This window comes from Delphinus delphis, chromosome 14, assembly GCF_949987515.2.
Source record: "Delphinus delphis chromosome 14, mDelDel1.2, whole genome shotgun sequence".
Classification (NCBI taxonomy): Eukaryota; Metazoa; Chordata; class Mammalia; order Artiodactyla; family Delphinidae; genus Delphinus; species Delphinus delphis.
The window spans coordinates 32,078,432-32,095,101 of record NC_082696.1 but is presented as its reverse complement, the minus strand read 5'-3'; the positions used below and the strand labels follow the sequence as shown (position 1 = coordinate 32,095,101).

Sequence of the window (16,670 nt, the reverse complement as noted above, 5' to 3'; positions counted from 1 at the left end):
GGTGTCAGGGTGATGGTGGCCTCATAGAATGAGTTTGGGAGTTTCCCTTCCTCTTCAGTTTTTGGAAGAGTTTGAGAAGGATGGGTGTTAGCTCTTCTCTAAATGTTTGATAGAATTCACCTGTGAAGCCATCTGGTCCTGCACTTTTGTTTGTTGGAAGATTTTTAATCACAGTTTCAATTTCATTGCTTGTGATTGGTCTATTCATCTCTTCTGTTTCTTCCTGGTTAAGTCTTAGAAGGTTATACCTTTCTAAGAATTTGTCCATTTCTTCCAGGTTGTCCATTTTATTGGCATAGTGTTGCTGTAGTAGTCTCTTAGGATGCTTTGTATTTCTGCCTTGTGTGTTGTAACTTCTCCTTTTTCATTTCTAATTTTATTGATTTGAGTCCTCTCCCTCTTTTTCTTGATGTGTCTGGCTAATGGTTTATCAATTTTTTTTATCTTCTCAAAGAACCAGCTTTTGGTTTTCTTGATCTTTGCTATTGTTTTCTTTGTTTCTATTTCATTTATTTCTTCTCTGATCTTTACAATTTCTTTCCTTCTACTAACTTTGGGTTTTGTTTGTTCTTCTTTCTCTAGTTCCTTAAGGTGTAAGGTTAGATTGTTTATTTGAAATTTTTCTTGTTTCTTGAGGTAGGATTGTATTGGTATAAACTTCCCTCTTAGAACTGCTTTTGCTGCATTCCATAGGTTTTTGATCGTCGTATTTTCGTTGTCATTTGCCTCTAGGTATTTTTTTATTTCCTCTTTGATTTCTTCAGTGATCTCTTGCTTATTTAGTAACATATTGTTTAGCCTCCATGTGTTTGTGATTTTTTCGTTTTTTTTCCCGTAATTGATTTCTAATCTCATAGCGTTGTGGTCGGAAAAGATGCTTGATATGATTTCAGTATTCTTAAATTTACTGAGGCTTGATTTGTGACCCAAGATGTGATCTGTCCTGGAGAATGTTCCATGTGCACTTGAGAAGAAAATGTAATCTGCTGTTTTTGGATGGAATGTCCTATAAATATCAATTAAATATATCTGGTCTGTTGTGTCATTTAAAGCTTGTGTTTCCTTATTAATTTTCTGCCTGGATGATCTGTCCATTGGTGTAAGTGAGATGTTAAAGTCCCCCACTATTATTGTGTTACTATCGATTTCCTCTTTTATAGCTGCTAGCAGTTGCCTTATGTATTGAGGTGCTCCTGTGTTGGGTGTATATATATTATAATTGTTATATATTCTTCTTGGATTGATCCCTTGATCATTATGTAATGTCCTTCCTTGTCTCTTGTAACATTCTTTATTTTAAAGTCTATTTTGTTTGATATGAGTATTGCTACTGCAGCGTTCTTTTGATTTCCATCTGCATGGAATATGTTTTTCCATCCCCTCACTTTCAGTTTGTATGTGTCCCTAGTTCTGAAGTGGGTCTCTTGTAGACAGCATATATATGGGTCTTGTTTTTGTATCCATTCAACAAGCCTGTGTCTTTTGGTTGGAGCATTTAATCCATTCACATCTAAGGTAATTATTGATATGTATGTTCCTATTACCATTTTCATAATTGTTATCAGGGTCTTTTGTAGGGTCTTTTCTTCTTTTGTGTTTCCCACTTAGAGAAGTTCCTTTAGCGTTTGTTGTACAGCTGGTTTGGTGGTGCTGAATTCTCTTAGCTTTTGCTTGTCTGTAAAGCTTTTGATTTCTCCGTCAAACCTGAATGGGATCCTTGCCACGTAGAGTAATATTGGTTGTAGGTTCTTACCTTTCATCACTTTAAATATATCGTACCACTCCCTTCTGGCTTGTAGAGTTTCTGCTGAGAAATCAGCTGTTAACCTTATGGGAGTTCCCTTGTGGGTTATTTGTCATTTTTCCCCTGTTGCTTTCAATAATTTTTCTTTGTCTTTTATTTTTGTCAGTTTGATTACTGTGTGTCTCGGCGTGTTTCTCCTTGGGTTTATCCTGCCTGGGACTCTCTGCGCTTCCTGGACTTGGGTGGCTATTTCCTTTCCCATGTTAGGGAAGTTTTCGACTATAATCCCTTCAAGTGTTTTCTTTGGTCCTTTCTCTCTCTCTTCTCCTTCGGGGACCCCTATAATGTGAATGTTGTTGCATTTAATGTTGTCCCAGAGATCTCTTAGGCTGTCTTCATTTCTTTCCATTCTTTTTTCTTTATTCTGTTCCACAGCAGTGAATTCCACCATTCTGTGTTGCCGGTCACTTATCTGTTCTTCTGCCTAAGTTATTCTGCTCTTGATTCCTTCTAGTGTATTTTTCATTTCAGTTATTGTATTGTTCATCTCTGTTTGTTCTTTAATTCTTCTAGGTCTTTGTTAAACGTTTCTTGCATCTTCTTGATCTTTGCCTCCATTTTTTTCCCGACGTCCTGGATCATCTTCACTGTTATGATTCTGAATTCTTTTTCAGGAAGGTTGCCTATGTGCACTTCATTTAGTTGTTTTTCTGGGGGTTAATCCTGTTCCTTCATCTGGTACATAGTCTTCTGCCTTTTCATTCTGTCTGTGAATGTGGTTTTCGTTCCACAGGCTGCAGAATTATAGCTCTTCTTGCTTCTGCTGTCTGCCGTCTGGCGGATGAGGCTATCTAAGAGCCTTCTGCAAGCTTCCTGATGGGTGGGACTGGTGATAGGTAGAGCTGGGTGTTGCTCTGGTGGACAGAGATCAGTAAAACTTTAATCCGCTTGTCTGCTGATGGGTGGGGCTGGGTTCCCTCCCTGTTCGTTGTTTGGCCTGAGGCGACCCAGCACTGGAGCCTACCCGGCTCTTTGGTAGGGCTAATGGTGGACTCTGGGCATGCTCATGCCAAGGAGTACTTCCCAGAACTTCTGCTGCCAGTGTCCTGTCCTCACAGTGAGCCACAGCCACCCCCTGCCTCTGCAGAAGTCCCTCCAACACTAGCAGGTAGTTCTGGTTCAGTCTCCTATGCGGTCACTGCTCCTTCTCCTGGGTCCCAGTGCGCACACTACTTTGTGTGTACCGTCCAAGAGTGGAGTCTCTGTTTCTCCCAGTCCTGTTGAATTCCCGCAATGAAATCCCACTAGACTTCAAAGTCTGATTCTCTAGGAATTCCTCCTCCCGGTGCCAGACCCCCAGGTTGGGAAGCCTGATGTGGGGCTCAGAGCCTTCACTCCAGTGGGTGGACTTCTGTGGTATAAGTGTTCTCTAGTTTGTGAGTCACCCACCCAGCGGTTGTGGGATTTGATTTTATTGTGATTGTGCCCCTCCTACCATCTCATTGTGGCTTCTCCTTTGTTTTTGAATGTGGGGTATCTTTTTTGGTGAGTTTCAGTGTCTTCCTGTAGATGATCGTTCAGCAGTTAGTTGTGCTTCCGGTGCTCTCGCGAGAGGAAGTGAGAGCACATCCTTCTACTCTGTCATCTTGAACCAATCTCCTCCTTCCACTCTCTCTTAAACCCACTCTATTCAGGCTTTTGCCCTTTCCCATTCCCAGCTCCACCAAAACAACTCTTTTCAACTATACTAATGACATTTATGTTGGTAAATCCAGTGATCAGTTCTTGTTCGTCTCTTCTTTGACCTAGCAGTAGCATTTGACCCAATTGATTTCATCTTTCTTTCTCTCTCTTACTTTACTAGTCATTCCTTCTTGGACTTCTTTGTCTCTTCTCTTCTCTTTTCTGTTCTCTGTACTCATTTTCTGGATGGTCGCATCTCTGCTCATCTCTGCTCATCTCAAATGCTCATGACTCCTAAATATGTGTTTTTAGCCTTGATCTTGCCCTTGAACTCCAAATTTTTGTGTTCATTATCTACTTCTTGACCTGTTTATTAAACATGTTAGTAATAGAACTCTTCATTCACTGTTTGGAATGTCAGGCTGTGTTTGCATTCTTCGTGTCTCAAAAAATGGTAAGTATACTCTTCTAGTGGCCATGCCCAAAACCTTGCAAATGTCCTGGACTTCCCATCACTCACACTCACACAAATTTATTATCTTTTAATTTTTGCTATTTTTGAAGTTGCGGAATATAACACAATTTGTGTGGGAACAAAAACTATTTCCCTGGTATCAAGTTTATACGATATATATGTATCTGATAAAAATCTACTTGGTACTAATATATTGGAAGAGTGAAAAATCCTTTGGTATAGCAAATATTTTTTTCAAATTAGATAGATTGTAAAAAATAGAACTCTGTATAAGGTGTTCACAATCTCTAACATTTTTGAACTTTTACTAGTATTTGAGAATTTATCCTGATAATTACGATTTTTAAATTTATATAACCTACAGGTGTGAAGCCTCTAGCCCACACATTCATCCAGTTGGTTGGTGTAAAGAACATCGAAGAACCCTTATTACTCCTCCAGGTTTGTGTTGATTATGGGTCTACTGTTTGTTATGTCAATTTGAGTTTATTTTCATGTGCTGAAGAGCAGATTCTGTGGCTTTCATCATAAGGCAATGAGTTTTTGAGCATATCACTAATGTGCCGTGGCTGCTGCTTATATGAAATGATGGGGTGGTTAGCTAACACAGAGCATCACTGTGGTATATGTGGTTGCTTGTGGATACTCCTGTGAGTGATGAAGACTGTCATTATCACAGGGAAAGGATGCCTCCTTGGTTTGTTACAGGAGCCGTTGTGTGGTTGTTGCCTGCAGCATGTAAGCATAAAGACTCAGCTTGGAGCTTCAAATACTTGTCTTATTCCATTCTGCCAGCTGGTGTCAGTTTTAGGCTTGTCCCCAGTTCCTTGATACTGCGTCTCAGTTAGTACCTGATCATTTACTCACTCAGGGCACCAACCATTCCTGTGACGGGAGAGGCGAGTCCCTTCCACTTTCTGAGTTTTCTTCTATGTTCACAGATAAAAGCTCCTGTCCTTTACTGATTTACAGAGCTGTTTTGAAGATGAAAGAGCATTTACATAAACTGTAAAGTGTTAAAGCAAGGTATTAATGGTTTTGTGGCCCACATGTGTTGCTGCCTGGAAGATTTCTCCCATTCAGTCCTCCTGAGTCCTGTGGCTTATGTCATATTAGGAGTGGTGAATAGTGATTGCCACTATCACCATCTGAATTGCTGTGAGGATTCTTTTGGATTTCCCAGTTTGATAATGATCTTTTTTTTCTTATCATCCTTTTAGTGATCATCAGGGATCCAGTAAGTAAACAGGACCAATGAGCAACAGGTTCCTGGCTGTGTTTTCACAGCACTGGGTTAGGTACCCTGGGAAGGGGTGGTGTGAGGCATTATTAGTGACTTCTGATGTGAGGCAGATTACCAAGTCTTCTGTCTCCTTTCATGGACTTTTATAATTCAGTAGAATGAACAGAAAAGTTGCAAGAACAGTAAATGGCCCATCTATACCCTTGAACCAGAGACCCATTCAAGTTTGGCAGTTGTACCAGTGATGTCATTTATGGCCAAAGGATCAGGCATGTTACTCGGTTGTCATATTTCTCTGGTCTCCTTCACTTGGCTCTGCTTGACTTTTATGACCGCCATATGCTTGAGAATTAATGACTACAGAGTAGTTATTTTGTAGAATATTACTTAATTTGGGCATGATTGGTGCTTCCTCGTGATTAGACCCGGGGTATGCATTTTTGGCAGGAATATCCCAGAAACAGTGCTGTGTTCTCATCGCATCCTCTCACGTGGCAGCTGATGTCCGTTTGTGTCATTACTGGTTGACTTTTACTAGTAATTGACCAAGGTGGTAGTTACCAGGCTTCTTCACAGATGTCATTTTTTTTCTCTCTGTAATTGATAAGTATTTGGGAGAGACACTTTGAGATTGTATAAATATCCTGCACTTCATTTCCATCTCACTCACTAGTTGTAGCATCTGTTGATATTTCTAGTGTGAATTATTATTCCGACAGTTGCTAAATGGTAATTTTTCTTATTCCATCATTCCTTGTACGTAATTAGTTGACATTCTTCTGCAAAGAATAGTTTTCTCATCTTCCTATTTATCATTCAGTTTATTTATATCAGCATGGACCCATACATTACTATTGTCATCAATGGGTTATAATCCATTACTATAGTACCTTATTTATTTTTATGGCCAGATTTTCTCAGATTTGGCCAGTGGGAGCCCTTTTAAGCTGGGTTCTGTGTCCTTTTGACATGTTTTTTTTTTATCATTTTTTGGAGAATTTCCTATTTTCTGCTACAGCTAGGCTTATCTTGTGCTTTCCCTGACCCAACCCTGAAGTCACCCATTTCTCCCAGACTCCATGGTTCCTTTTCATAGAGAATGCTATTTAGACACTAAGACCTAGACACTAGGTGTGCTCACTGCTACTGGACTAATGCTGCTTCTGGCCTCTCAGTAGGCATAGGAAATACAGTTATGTAAACATATAAAAAATTTATTTGTATTTCTATATCCATTTGTAGATATTGAAAACCTTGAATTTATACCATTAGCTTCAGTTCACATCCAACACCACTGAATTCATTCTGGTTTTCCACTTATCATATTTATACCTCTCTTTTTAGCTATTGAGAAATCTGGCTTCTATTGTCTCCAGTATATTTACTTATTTTTTCAGTCCCCATAAAGGGGACTATATAAAGTAGCCAATTTCCTACCCTGCTGGGCCAACATTAATTCCTACTCATGTCTTCCTACTGGGTTTTGGACTCTGGAGGAAGCAAAAGGAGGGTGGGAGGGAGGAAGGATATTTGTTTTTAGACATTTTGTTAATACTGTTCCATGATTTATTTTAACTTATTTGTTTGGCCTAACAATATGACTATCAGGAATATTTCACATATTGATATATATAAACCTGCCTCATTCTTTTTAATAAATGCTTTCTATTTTACACTTACTGTATATATATATATATTTTGCACATTTCTGTATTGATGGTCATTTAACTGATTTTTACATTTTCACATTTACAAACAATGATACATTTTCTTTGTATACACATATGAAATTTTTCCTAGATTATTAGAAGTAAAATTGCTAGATTTTTTTTTTTTTTTTTGCGGTGCGCGGGCCTCTCACTGTTGTGGCCTCTACCGTTGCGGAGCACAGGCTCCGGACGCGCAGGCTCATCGGCCATGGCTCACGGGCCCAGCCGCTCCGTGGCATGTGGGATCTTCCCGGACCGGGGCACGAACCTGCGTCCCCTGCATCGGCAAGCAGACTCTCAACCACTGCGCCACCAGGGAAGCCCAAATTGCTAGATTTTAAAGGGTAGTTATGTTTGTGTGTATTTTGTGTTGTAAGACTCTCCTTACCTGAGAATGAAAATTGTATATATTAAATTTTCATTTAAAAGTTGATAAAGAAATCATGGTCTAGATGAAAATGATTTCATTATTACAAGTAGCTCTGAATGTGTAACCAGTTTAAAGTTATTTTGTGTAATATGAACATAATTTTATTCATTATAATGATAACAATATCTCATAATTTTATAGGTCAGTTTGTGGTTCTCACTATCATTTTGGTTAAACCTGACAGGATTTACTGTTTTTATTCTTAGGTTATCCAAATGTGAAACATTTTTCTTGGGATAAATACTTAGAAGAAACCAATTCTTTACCTGCTCCTGCAAGAGCTTTCAAAGTGGTGAGATATTATATTTTACAATATTTGATTAATTTGTGTTGATGATAGTGTTCAGTCATTGAAATTTAAGAACAGAAAGAGTATTGGTGAACAGGAATAGGAGAGAAACAGAAGACCAAAGAAGTTGTTTCTGAATTTTTACAATTTAGAAAAGCAAAATTGTTACTGGGGGTTTTGTTGTTGGCATCTAAAAAATACTTCCATTTTGGACTTTAAAGTCTCCTTGGAAAATACTTACATTTGAATTGGTTTGCAGTGAGTTGGTTGTACAGCACACTTCTGTTTTTCCAGCTAGATATTCTGAAAGACCAAACAGGACGAGATATTGCTTTATAATGAAAATTATATTTGATCATTCCTTTGGGTTTGTTTATGGCAAGCTGAGATGCTGGGTTTTTTTTTTTTTCTTTTATTGCTATAAATCAGCATGTTTGACTACCAAAATGCAAGGTCGTCTGTTTTTATAATAGTAACTTTCTAACTCAGGGTCATTGCTTCTTCCATATTAAGATTCAGAGTTAATCTCAGTTGTGTGCAAGGGAGGAATAAGAAATGAAATGTATTTAAAAAATTTTTAAATCTCATATATCTTTATAATTTGTATTTTCCCATGAATTTAAAGGGAAAGAAAGATATTTTAAATACTTTATTTAAAAAAAATGTGAACAGTCTATCATAAACAACATTTTTATTTAATGGATCCTTTTGTGCATAAATTTCTAGGATGTTTAATGATAAAATTAATTAGTAGGCATGGACCCAAATACATAAGAAAAGAACATCAAAATTTTTGAGAGAAAAACTATATTACATGAAGAAAAGCCATATCAAAGAATATGTATGATTCCATCTGAGAGTAAATACTCCATCTGAGAGTAGATTCAGGATTTATAAATGAGTAATGTTTAGAGTCATGTCATATTTATGGATTTTACCTGACTCTCTGACTTTAACATAGCCTCGTACAAAGAAGAGCTTCTTTGCACTTTGCTTTGAACTGGATAAAATTGCATCAAGCTCAGTCTGCATATCTAGTGTCACAGTGATATCAGAGGGAAAATTAAGATTTCTCTCGTTTGGTCTTTAGGTACCTTGCATTAATTGTTCTGCATCCTTTACATAATTTTCACACTTGATTTTCACAGTAACACTTTTATTACACCCATTAGCAATCACCTTGCCTTCTGCCTGTAAATTTTTCAGAGGCTGATGGGTTTTTGCTGAGTATTGAGGTGTGGGTAGCTGTAGGTCCTCATTCTCATTCTTGTTCTTAGTAGAGCAATTCCATCTTGCATGTCTTGATTGCTAATTCTCTTCTTAAAAAGACATCTGTTGCTTTTTGGTCCCACTACCACCTCTAATCTCTGTGTCTCATCTTTGCCACTTGAAGCTTCTTCCCTCTTTTTTAAAAATAATTTTCATGTTTGTTGATTTTTGCCCAGACACCTCCGACCAATGAGAAGAAACTCGTCATCCCTGTGGCTAATCAAAAAAACCATAGTATTTTGAATTTCATCTTAAGCTCTTTGGCTTTCTGTTTGCTCCTGTGACTAGTTGCTCAGGCTGTTGCTATTGCCTGTGGGCTTGACCATGTGATTTGGGATTATGTTTTCAACAGGGAGAGTGAGGTCCAAAGCCATTCTAGGAACTTGAGTTTGAAAAGCTAGTTCCCTTAATAACTCGTCTTTTTTTTTTTTTAATTCTGTCTTTGTGACATAGAGCTCACCTTCCCTTCCTCTGAATCTCACTGTATAAAATTTTCTGTTATGGCAGAAACCTCCACATGGATTCCAGAAAAAAATGAAGCTTGAGGTCATAGACAAAAGAAATCCCATGTTTATTAGAGTAGCAACAGTTGCAGACATGGATGATCACCGAATAAAAGTAAGTGTTCTGTTGTGGTTTTGTTTGGTCTTTTTTTACAAGAATCTTAGACGAAAACTTTAGCAGATATTTAATTTGTGAAGTCCGAGAATTAAAGTAGGAAAGCCATAGAAATATGCAAATTAAGTGGCTGCGCACATCCTTGTGAGTCAGTATTTTTCCACTTTTTCACTTTACATAAGTATTCTCTTTAATTATGACTGACTTTTAATATTTTAAGTATATATTTGGAGGAAAAAAGTAGATACATCATATTAAGGTCATCTATTCAGGAGAAGATATAATACTTCATTTTCCAGTAGTGTGTTCTTTTTAAAAAATATTTAAGGTCAGTGTTTTCTTATGGGGTATAGTGCATGTCGACTTTTCAGAATATCCTGTTTTTTAATACAGGACAAGTTAAGAGAAATATTTTTATAAATAAAGTCAGATTTTATTAGAGTTGGATTAATAAAAGTCAAGTACCTCTCATAAAGTAAACAAACGTGTAAGAAGATGGGTTCAGCCCACGTCCAGATGTGATAAAGTGAAGTGTAGTAGCGGTTCCCGGTGAGGAGCCTCAGGCTCTCGTCTCTGTTTCTGGCTTCAGCGTTAACTTCACTCTCGAACCAGAATGATGTGCCTTCTACTTACCTCACAGGATCATTTAGAATTTCTGTTAAGAATAATACTAGTTATGAGAGCAGCAAGACATTAGATTTACATGGAGTTTTACAGGGTAGGAGTATTCTTCCATCATCTGATATTTGTGGTGATAGCAGTGTGGGAGATGTATGTTATTGTCATTACTTTATCAGTGAGGCTGAGGCGCAGAATAAATTACTTATTAATTATGGGCAGTGGCAGAACTAAGTCACGGTCCTAAGCTACAGGAGTCTAAGTTCATGTTCTTTAAGTAATAATAAATCAGATCTTCATGTATCTCTAATGAGATAATATATAGGAAAATAAATTATAAAATAACATGGAAAACCTGTACAAATGTAGTATTTCCATAAAATAGAACTTTTAGCATTTAATTCACTGTTTTTAAGATTGTGTAATCATATAACATTTTAGAAAATTTTATAAGTAATGGAAGACCTGTGTTAATCTTTTTCAAGTGTGTTTTCTTGTTAGTTTTCCTTAGAAATTTAGAATTAAGTAATACATTATTTTCATAAATCAAATTGGTCAGAATTGAAAAAAAAAGTGTTTTGGCTTGGGTGCAGAAAGTTTATTCCCATATACAGCTGGTGAAGGTATAAAGTGTCTCAGCCTTTCTGGAGAGCAGTTTGGTGATAGGCATCAAAAGTCTTAGAATGTTGTTTATCCTTTAATTCAGGAATTTCAGTCCTAGGAATTTATGTTAAAGGAATAACCAAAAGGAATATGCAAAGATAAAAGCTGCAAGGAGGGTATAACAGAGCCAGTGGTTTATGGTATTTAGCATTGAGAATAAGCAGAGTGGGAGATGGGTAAATATAAATGACTATATGTCTACATGCTGTTTCATATTTTAGAAAAATATTTAATTTTGGCAAGTGAGAAATTCGAGTTTAATACTATATATAACGTCTGGTATTGTCTTTTAAAAGAATATATATATGTATGTGTGTATATATATATATGTATGTGTATATATATGTGTATGTGTATATATATATATATATACACACACACATAAGCAGTTATGGAAATAAACAAAGCAAAATAATGACAGTGATTTTCTGTTAAGATTATACGTGATTAGGTTTTTCTTTTTAATTATCAGGTTTCAGGAACACGTATTACTTTTGTGATTTTGATCCAGAGGGGTCAAATACTCTAAAGTGGATGGTTCAGTTAGTTAATGAGAAAAGTTTAGACTAGAAATCCAGCTCTTTTTGCTTCTGGCTGAATTCTCTTTCCAGTGCAACATCCGGGTCAATCTTTACTACACAAAAAAGAACTGGCTAGTGAGGTATATAGTTGACAATCATCTTTTAGAATACTGGAATGAATTTCATAGCTAAACATAAACCAGTGGACAAATATCTGTGTTTTTATGAAGTCCACAAAAGGTTAGTGAACAGGTGACAGTAACTCAATTTGAGGATTCATCAGAGACTTGTGAAAATACAGGACGCTTTCAACAGTAGAAGTTTTTCTAATAATATGGGAGATGATGTAGCAAGAACGCTTAGTTTTTCTTTTTCAGGAAGGACAAGAAAGCGGAAAATAGAGACGAAGTCATTAGCGTAGTATAATATTTTAAGTTTCTCAAGAATAAAAATCAACTCTTAAGTTAAATAAAATCAACTTTTTAAGTTATGTAATACATAATATTTCACACTGAGTTATTATGGTTAAATTTTTTTAAACCTGGTATATTTTGCTGTTGAAGAAAAATGACGAGAATATTTTTGCTCTTGCCTTTTATGTTTTCGTGACAGAACGTGAGATTGTTCTGCCCTCCCCATCCCCACCGCCAGGTCTGGTTCCCCAGAGGCAGGAACTTCCACCTCTTTTGGCTGTTGCTTATGACATTTGATCGGCAGTTTAAAAAAATAGTAGCTGCATTCTGCTGTTTTCTGAATCCATCAATTTTAAATATATTTATTTCCTTCCTGTTTTGGTAGTTCAGGATTTAGATCTTGTCATCCTTCCCTTCCGCTTATCCTTTCAGTAATTATTTCACAGTGTTTGTTCTTTTTTTTTCACTCTTCCATGTTTACTGTTGTAAACAAATCTTGTCCACTGCTGAGCAAAGGAGTCTTTTTCTTATGATACTTTGTTTTTCCTAGAGTCAGTAATTAATTTCTATTTTGATTTTAAATTGTCTGTGTTCTTACTAGATTTTAACAAATGCTCCAATAAATCTGACAAGTCTTTTGGTCAAAAAGCTCAAGTGTATTTTTGAATCTTGCATCTATCTTTCTTTTTTTCCTGAACCCTTCTTCCCACAGCCTAACAGCCACCTATTCTGATCAGCGTGGTTACCCTCTCAGCCTCACACACAGCTTTCATCCTGAGACTCCTCTTTGCCAACACACTATATTGTATATTCATTTTTCCTGAGTCTCATGCTTTATACTTCTTTGTATACTCGTTACCTTGCTGAAACACATCTTCTGTAACTTTCTGAGGAAGGGTGTATGAAAGGCATATTTTTCGACTCTTTGCATATCTGAAAATGTCAATATACTAGCCTTTCACTTGATTCATACTGTGATGGGGTAGAGAATCATTTCCCCTCAGAAACTACAAGCATTGTTCTGCTGTCTTCCCACGTCAAGTGTTAGTTTTTTTTTGTTTTTGTTTTTGTTTTTGTTTTTTTGCGGTACGCGGGCCTCTCACTGTTGTGGCCTCTCCCGTTGCGGAGCAACAGGCTCCGGACACGCAGGCTCAGCGGCCATGGCTCACGGGCCCAGCCGCTCCGCGGCATGTGGGATCTTCCCGGACCGGGGCACGAGCCCGTGTCCCCTGCATCAGCAGGCGGGCTTTCAACCACTGCGCCACCAGGGAAGCCCAAGTGTTAGTTTTTGAGACATCCAAGGCCACTGGGTTCCTTCTCTCTGGGTGATGTACCTTTTCTCTCTGGAAACTCTCATGACCATCTTTGTCCCTGATATTCTGATGTTTTGTGGTGACGTGCCTTGGTGTGAGGGTCTTTTTTCATTTATCATGCAGGGCACTAATACCCTTTCACTGTGGATTTTCATATCCTTTGGGTTTTAGAAATGTTCTTACATTATTGCTTTGATGACTTCCTTCTCTCTCACTGCTCTCTTGCAAGTCCTGCTACACTCTGGTATTAAACCTCTGAGATGGACCCCCTATTTTTCTTATATTTTCTTTCTTATGCTTCTCTGATTTTTTTTTCCTCTTGCTTAGAGATATCCACTGTTTTTTAAATCCTGTATTGCACTTTTAATTACAACTATGTTTTTTTTAATTTTCAAGAGTTTTTTCTTATTTTCTAGTTTTCTCCCTTCCCCCCTTTCAAAATGGCATCCTCTTTTTATTTCCTGAAGCAATATTGTTTCTTATCTGAGGACACCAGTAATAGTTTTCCTTCTGTTTCCTTTTATTGTCTCTAAATTCCTCTTTGAGTTAGTTTGGCTTCTGCTTTCACATTAGAGCCTCTCTTCAAACGTCAAGTCCTTGGTTGGCTGTTCACAGTAAGAAAAGGCGCTTAACATTAGTTGTTTTTAGTCAATAAGGTGGGCTTTATTGGCTGTTGGGCTTCATGTGGGAAAAGAGAGCAGAGAGTCAGCTTTTTCATAGGGAGGTCCCCATTCTTCAGCGTCTGGATTCTTGGTCTAGAGCCTTTCCGTTTCTTCTAGTCTCCTCCCTAGGGAGGGGCAAACTTGGTGGCCACTGTGTGAGGCAGGGAGAAGGATGGGGTTGGAGGATACAGGCTCTCACTCAGTCCGTGTGCTTTCTGTCCTGCCCGTCACCATTGTCCTGGAGTTTAAAACCTCCATGCTTATGTCTCTAGAAAGTAAACCTCTACTCTTGCGGGGTTGCTGAAGGGGCAGTTACTTTGGTGGGTGGCATAGAGAATCAGACCTAGAGGTCTAACCACTCCATATTCAGAGTTTGAGCCAATCCTGTCATTTTCCAGACCTCCTCACATACCTGCTGCCTCCACATTGAGTCCTTCTGGGTTCTGCACTGTGAGCCAGTTCACTCTGGGCCTGCATTCCCTCTCTAGGCATCTGGGTTGCAACCCACCCACTCTCTACCAGTGGGTCAGCACTCGCTCATCTGCTTCTGCCCTCCACATACATCATTGCCACTTCTCACCTATCAGCTACTTTCCTTCTCCATTTGTCCTTTGTTCTTCTGGGTTTGTACCTTTTCAAACATAACTTTCATTTCAGAAGAGCGCAGAAATAAGCACCTGGGTCTAAAATGTGTTTTACTGAGTTGCCTTTCACCTGAACAGAAAATACAACCAAATCATTTTTTTAAAAAAGAAATAGTGTGCTTTCTAAAAATATTATCTGTCTTAATCTTGAAATTTTCAATAACGAGTATTAAGTTTTTATAAAGCGTCCAAATTACACTCCTAGGTTAAAAAATGTATTCAGTTTTCTAAACTATAATTTTAAATATGTGTAAGTTAAATCATCTGTACTATGCTTTGATACATAATAGTCTATTTTCTTTAGAATTTTAATTAAATTCAGCCTTGTTGCTGAGTTGCTTTTATATTTAATTGTTTTTATACTGGGACATTTCTATTATAAATATTTTTGGATGTCTTTTTATGTTCTGTACAATGTTTAAATATTTCGTGTTGTATGTTTATGTATCTTCCTCTCTTGCTGTTTGTCAGGCATTTGATTTCATTTCAAAATGGGACCCAGCAAGAGAAAAGCTATCAGTTACCATTACTAGAGTGTCTGATTTTTTTGTTTGTTTAAAGCCTCTTAATGTGCCAGGGACTGAAGTAGTAAAGATGAAATGAAATTATATAAACTTTAATAAATTTATTTCATCTGGGCTTCCAGAGTAAGAATATTAATTAGGGCTAATATTAATTTTGTATATATTATTAATGTTCGCATAATTTCAGACAGCAGTTTTTTAATTGAAGTATACTTGACTTACAATATTTTATTAGTTTCAGGTGTACAGTGTAGTGATTCAGTATTTTTGCAGATTATACTCCATTAAAAGTTATTACAAGTAATGGCTATAATTCCCTGTGCTGTATAATATATCCTTGTTGCTTATCTATTTTATACATAGTAGTTTGCATCTGTTAATCCCATACCCCTAATTTGTTCTTTCCCCCTTCTCTCTCCCCTCTGGTAACCACTAGTTTGTTTTCTATATCTGTGGGTCTCTTTCTGTTTTGCATATATATTCATTTGTATTATTTTTTAGATTCCACATATAAATGATTAGGTAGCAGTTTTTAAGTGCATTTGCTACTTAGGGAATTGTATTGTTACCTCTGTTCATAATATCTAAATTAAATTTTAACTCTGAAATTTAACCTTAAAGTACTAGGATTCTCCCGATTGCCGGCCAACCTAGTTTGTAGGAGATGTTAGACTTATTTACAGTAGTAACTAAGGTATATCTGTCATCTAAGATAGATGACTTTTCATTGCCAAACTGAGAGGTCAGTTCTAATGAAAAGTAGGAAGGGGTTATGGTATCGCCAGATATAGTAGCTCCAACATATTCTTGAAGGTATATGGGAGGCAATTTTTTAAAGAACCCTGTTATTTATGATGATATTAAGATTTTTGGAGTCTATATTGCTGTACAGTAGTGTCCTGTTTAGTGTCAGTGGGACTCAATTCTGAGTGCATAGCAGAGTTACTTAGAAGTTAAATAAACATATAGGTGCACAGAACCCAAGCTATAAGTTCAGAACCTCCTTGGTGGGCTCAGCCATTTTTGTATTTTTTTTTCTTCTTTTCAATAATCATGAGTAATTCTAGTGTATATCCAGGTTGGAGAACCACTTACTTGTTAGGATTGAGTTTGTTTGCTATAGGAAGATAGCTAAATTTTGTAAAATTTAACAAATGGAACATGAGATATGGGGACATTGATTCCAGTATAGAAGAAGTGAAATTCAGGAACAGCAAGATGAGAAAACATAAGAGTTTCGTGTATCCAGTAAAATAGAGCATTATCACTTGATGTTTAGTTGAGAATTAGAATGCTTAAAACTTAACTATAATGCTGTGAATTATGACTGCTCATTTATTGGTGGCATTGATAGCATAAACTTTGGAAAATTACCATGAATATCATTCTGTGTTATTTGAACATTATTTTTGATCAGAGGAAAGGAAAGCGTTGTTTCAAGTTAAACAACTTTAAGTGCTCCTTTAATATGCAATGTATGTGAATGATGAATCAGTTTATTTTGGATCCATGAATTTTAACCTCTTACTCCTCCTAACTAGCTCTGTGATCTTTTCTCCTCTTTAAAATATTATCCATGATTTCCTGCAGGTGTGGAATTCTGTGGGATTTAATTCTAGGATTAATTAATTTCTAAGCTTGAGAAAGTGGAGTCATTGCAATGGACATTATATTGAACCCATATATACATACCTTAGTAACTCTGTACTATTCCATCATATAAATATACCATAATTTATTTAACCAATCTCCTGATGGTAGACACTCTGGTTGCTTTCTACTACAACGAGTTGAGTTATTTAGATTATCAAGTCAAAGATGATATATTTTAAGTGTTGATCCATTATTGCCA

At 36.9% G+C, this 16,670-nt stretch overlaps 1 protein-coding gene across 7 annotated transcripts in view; it reads left to right on the top strand.

The window, feature by feature from the left end:
• The window catches only part of L3MBTL3 (L3MBTL histone methyl-lysine binding protein 3), a 117,759-nt gene that overhangs the window by 58,212 nt on the left and 42,877 nt on the right, over nt 1–16,670 (top strand). For all 7 annotated transcript variants that reach the window (XM_060029973.1, XM_060029974.1, XM_060029978.1 and 4 more), the window contains 3 exons: nt 4,267–4,343; nt 7,491–7,576; nt 9,350–9,460. In XM_060029973.1, coding sequence (XP_059885956.1) covers nt 4,267–4,343; nt 7,491–7,576; nt 9,350–9,460 — 274 coding nt within the window. The remainder of the gene's footprint in view (nt 1–4,266; nt 4,344–7,490; nt 7,577–9,349; nt 9,461–16,670) is intronic.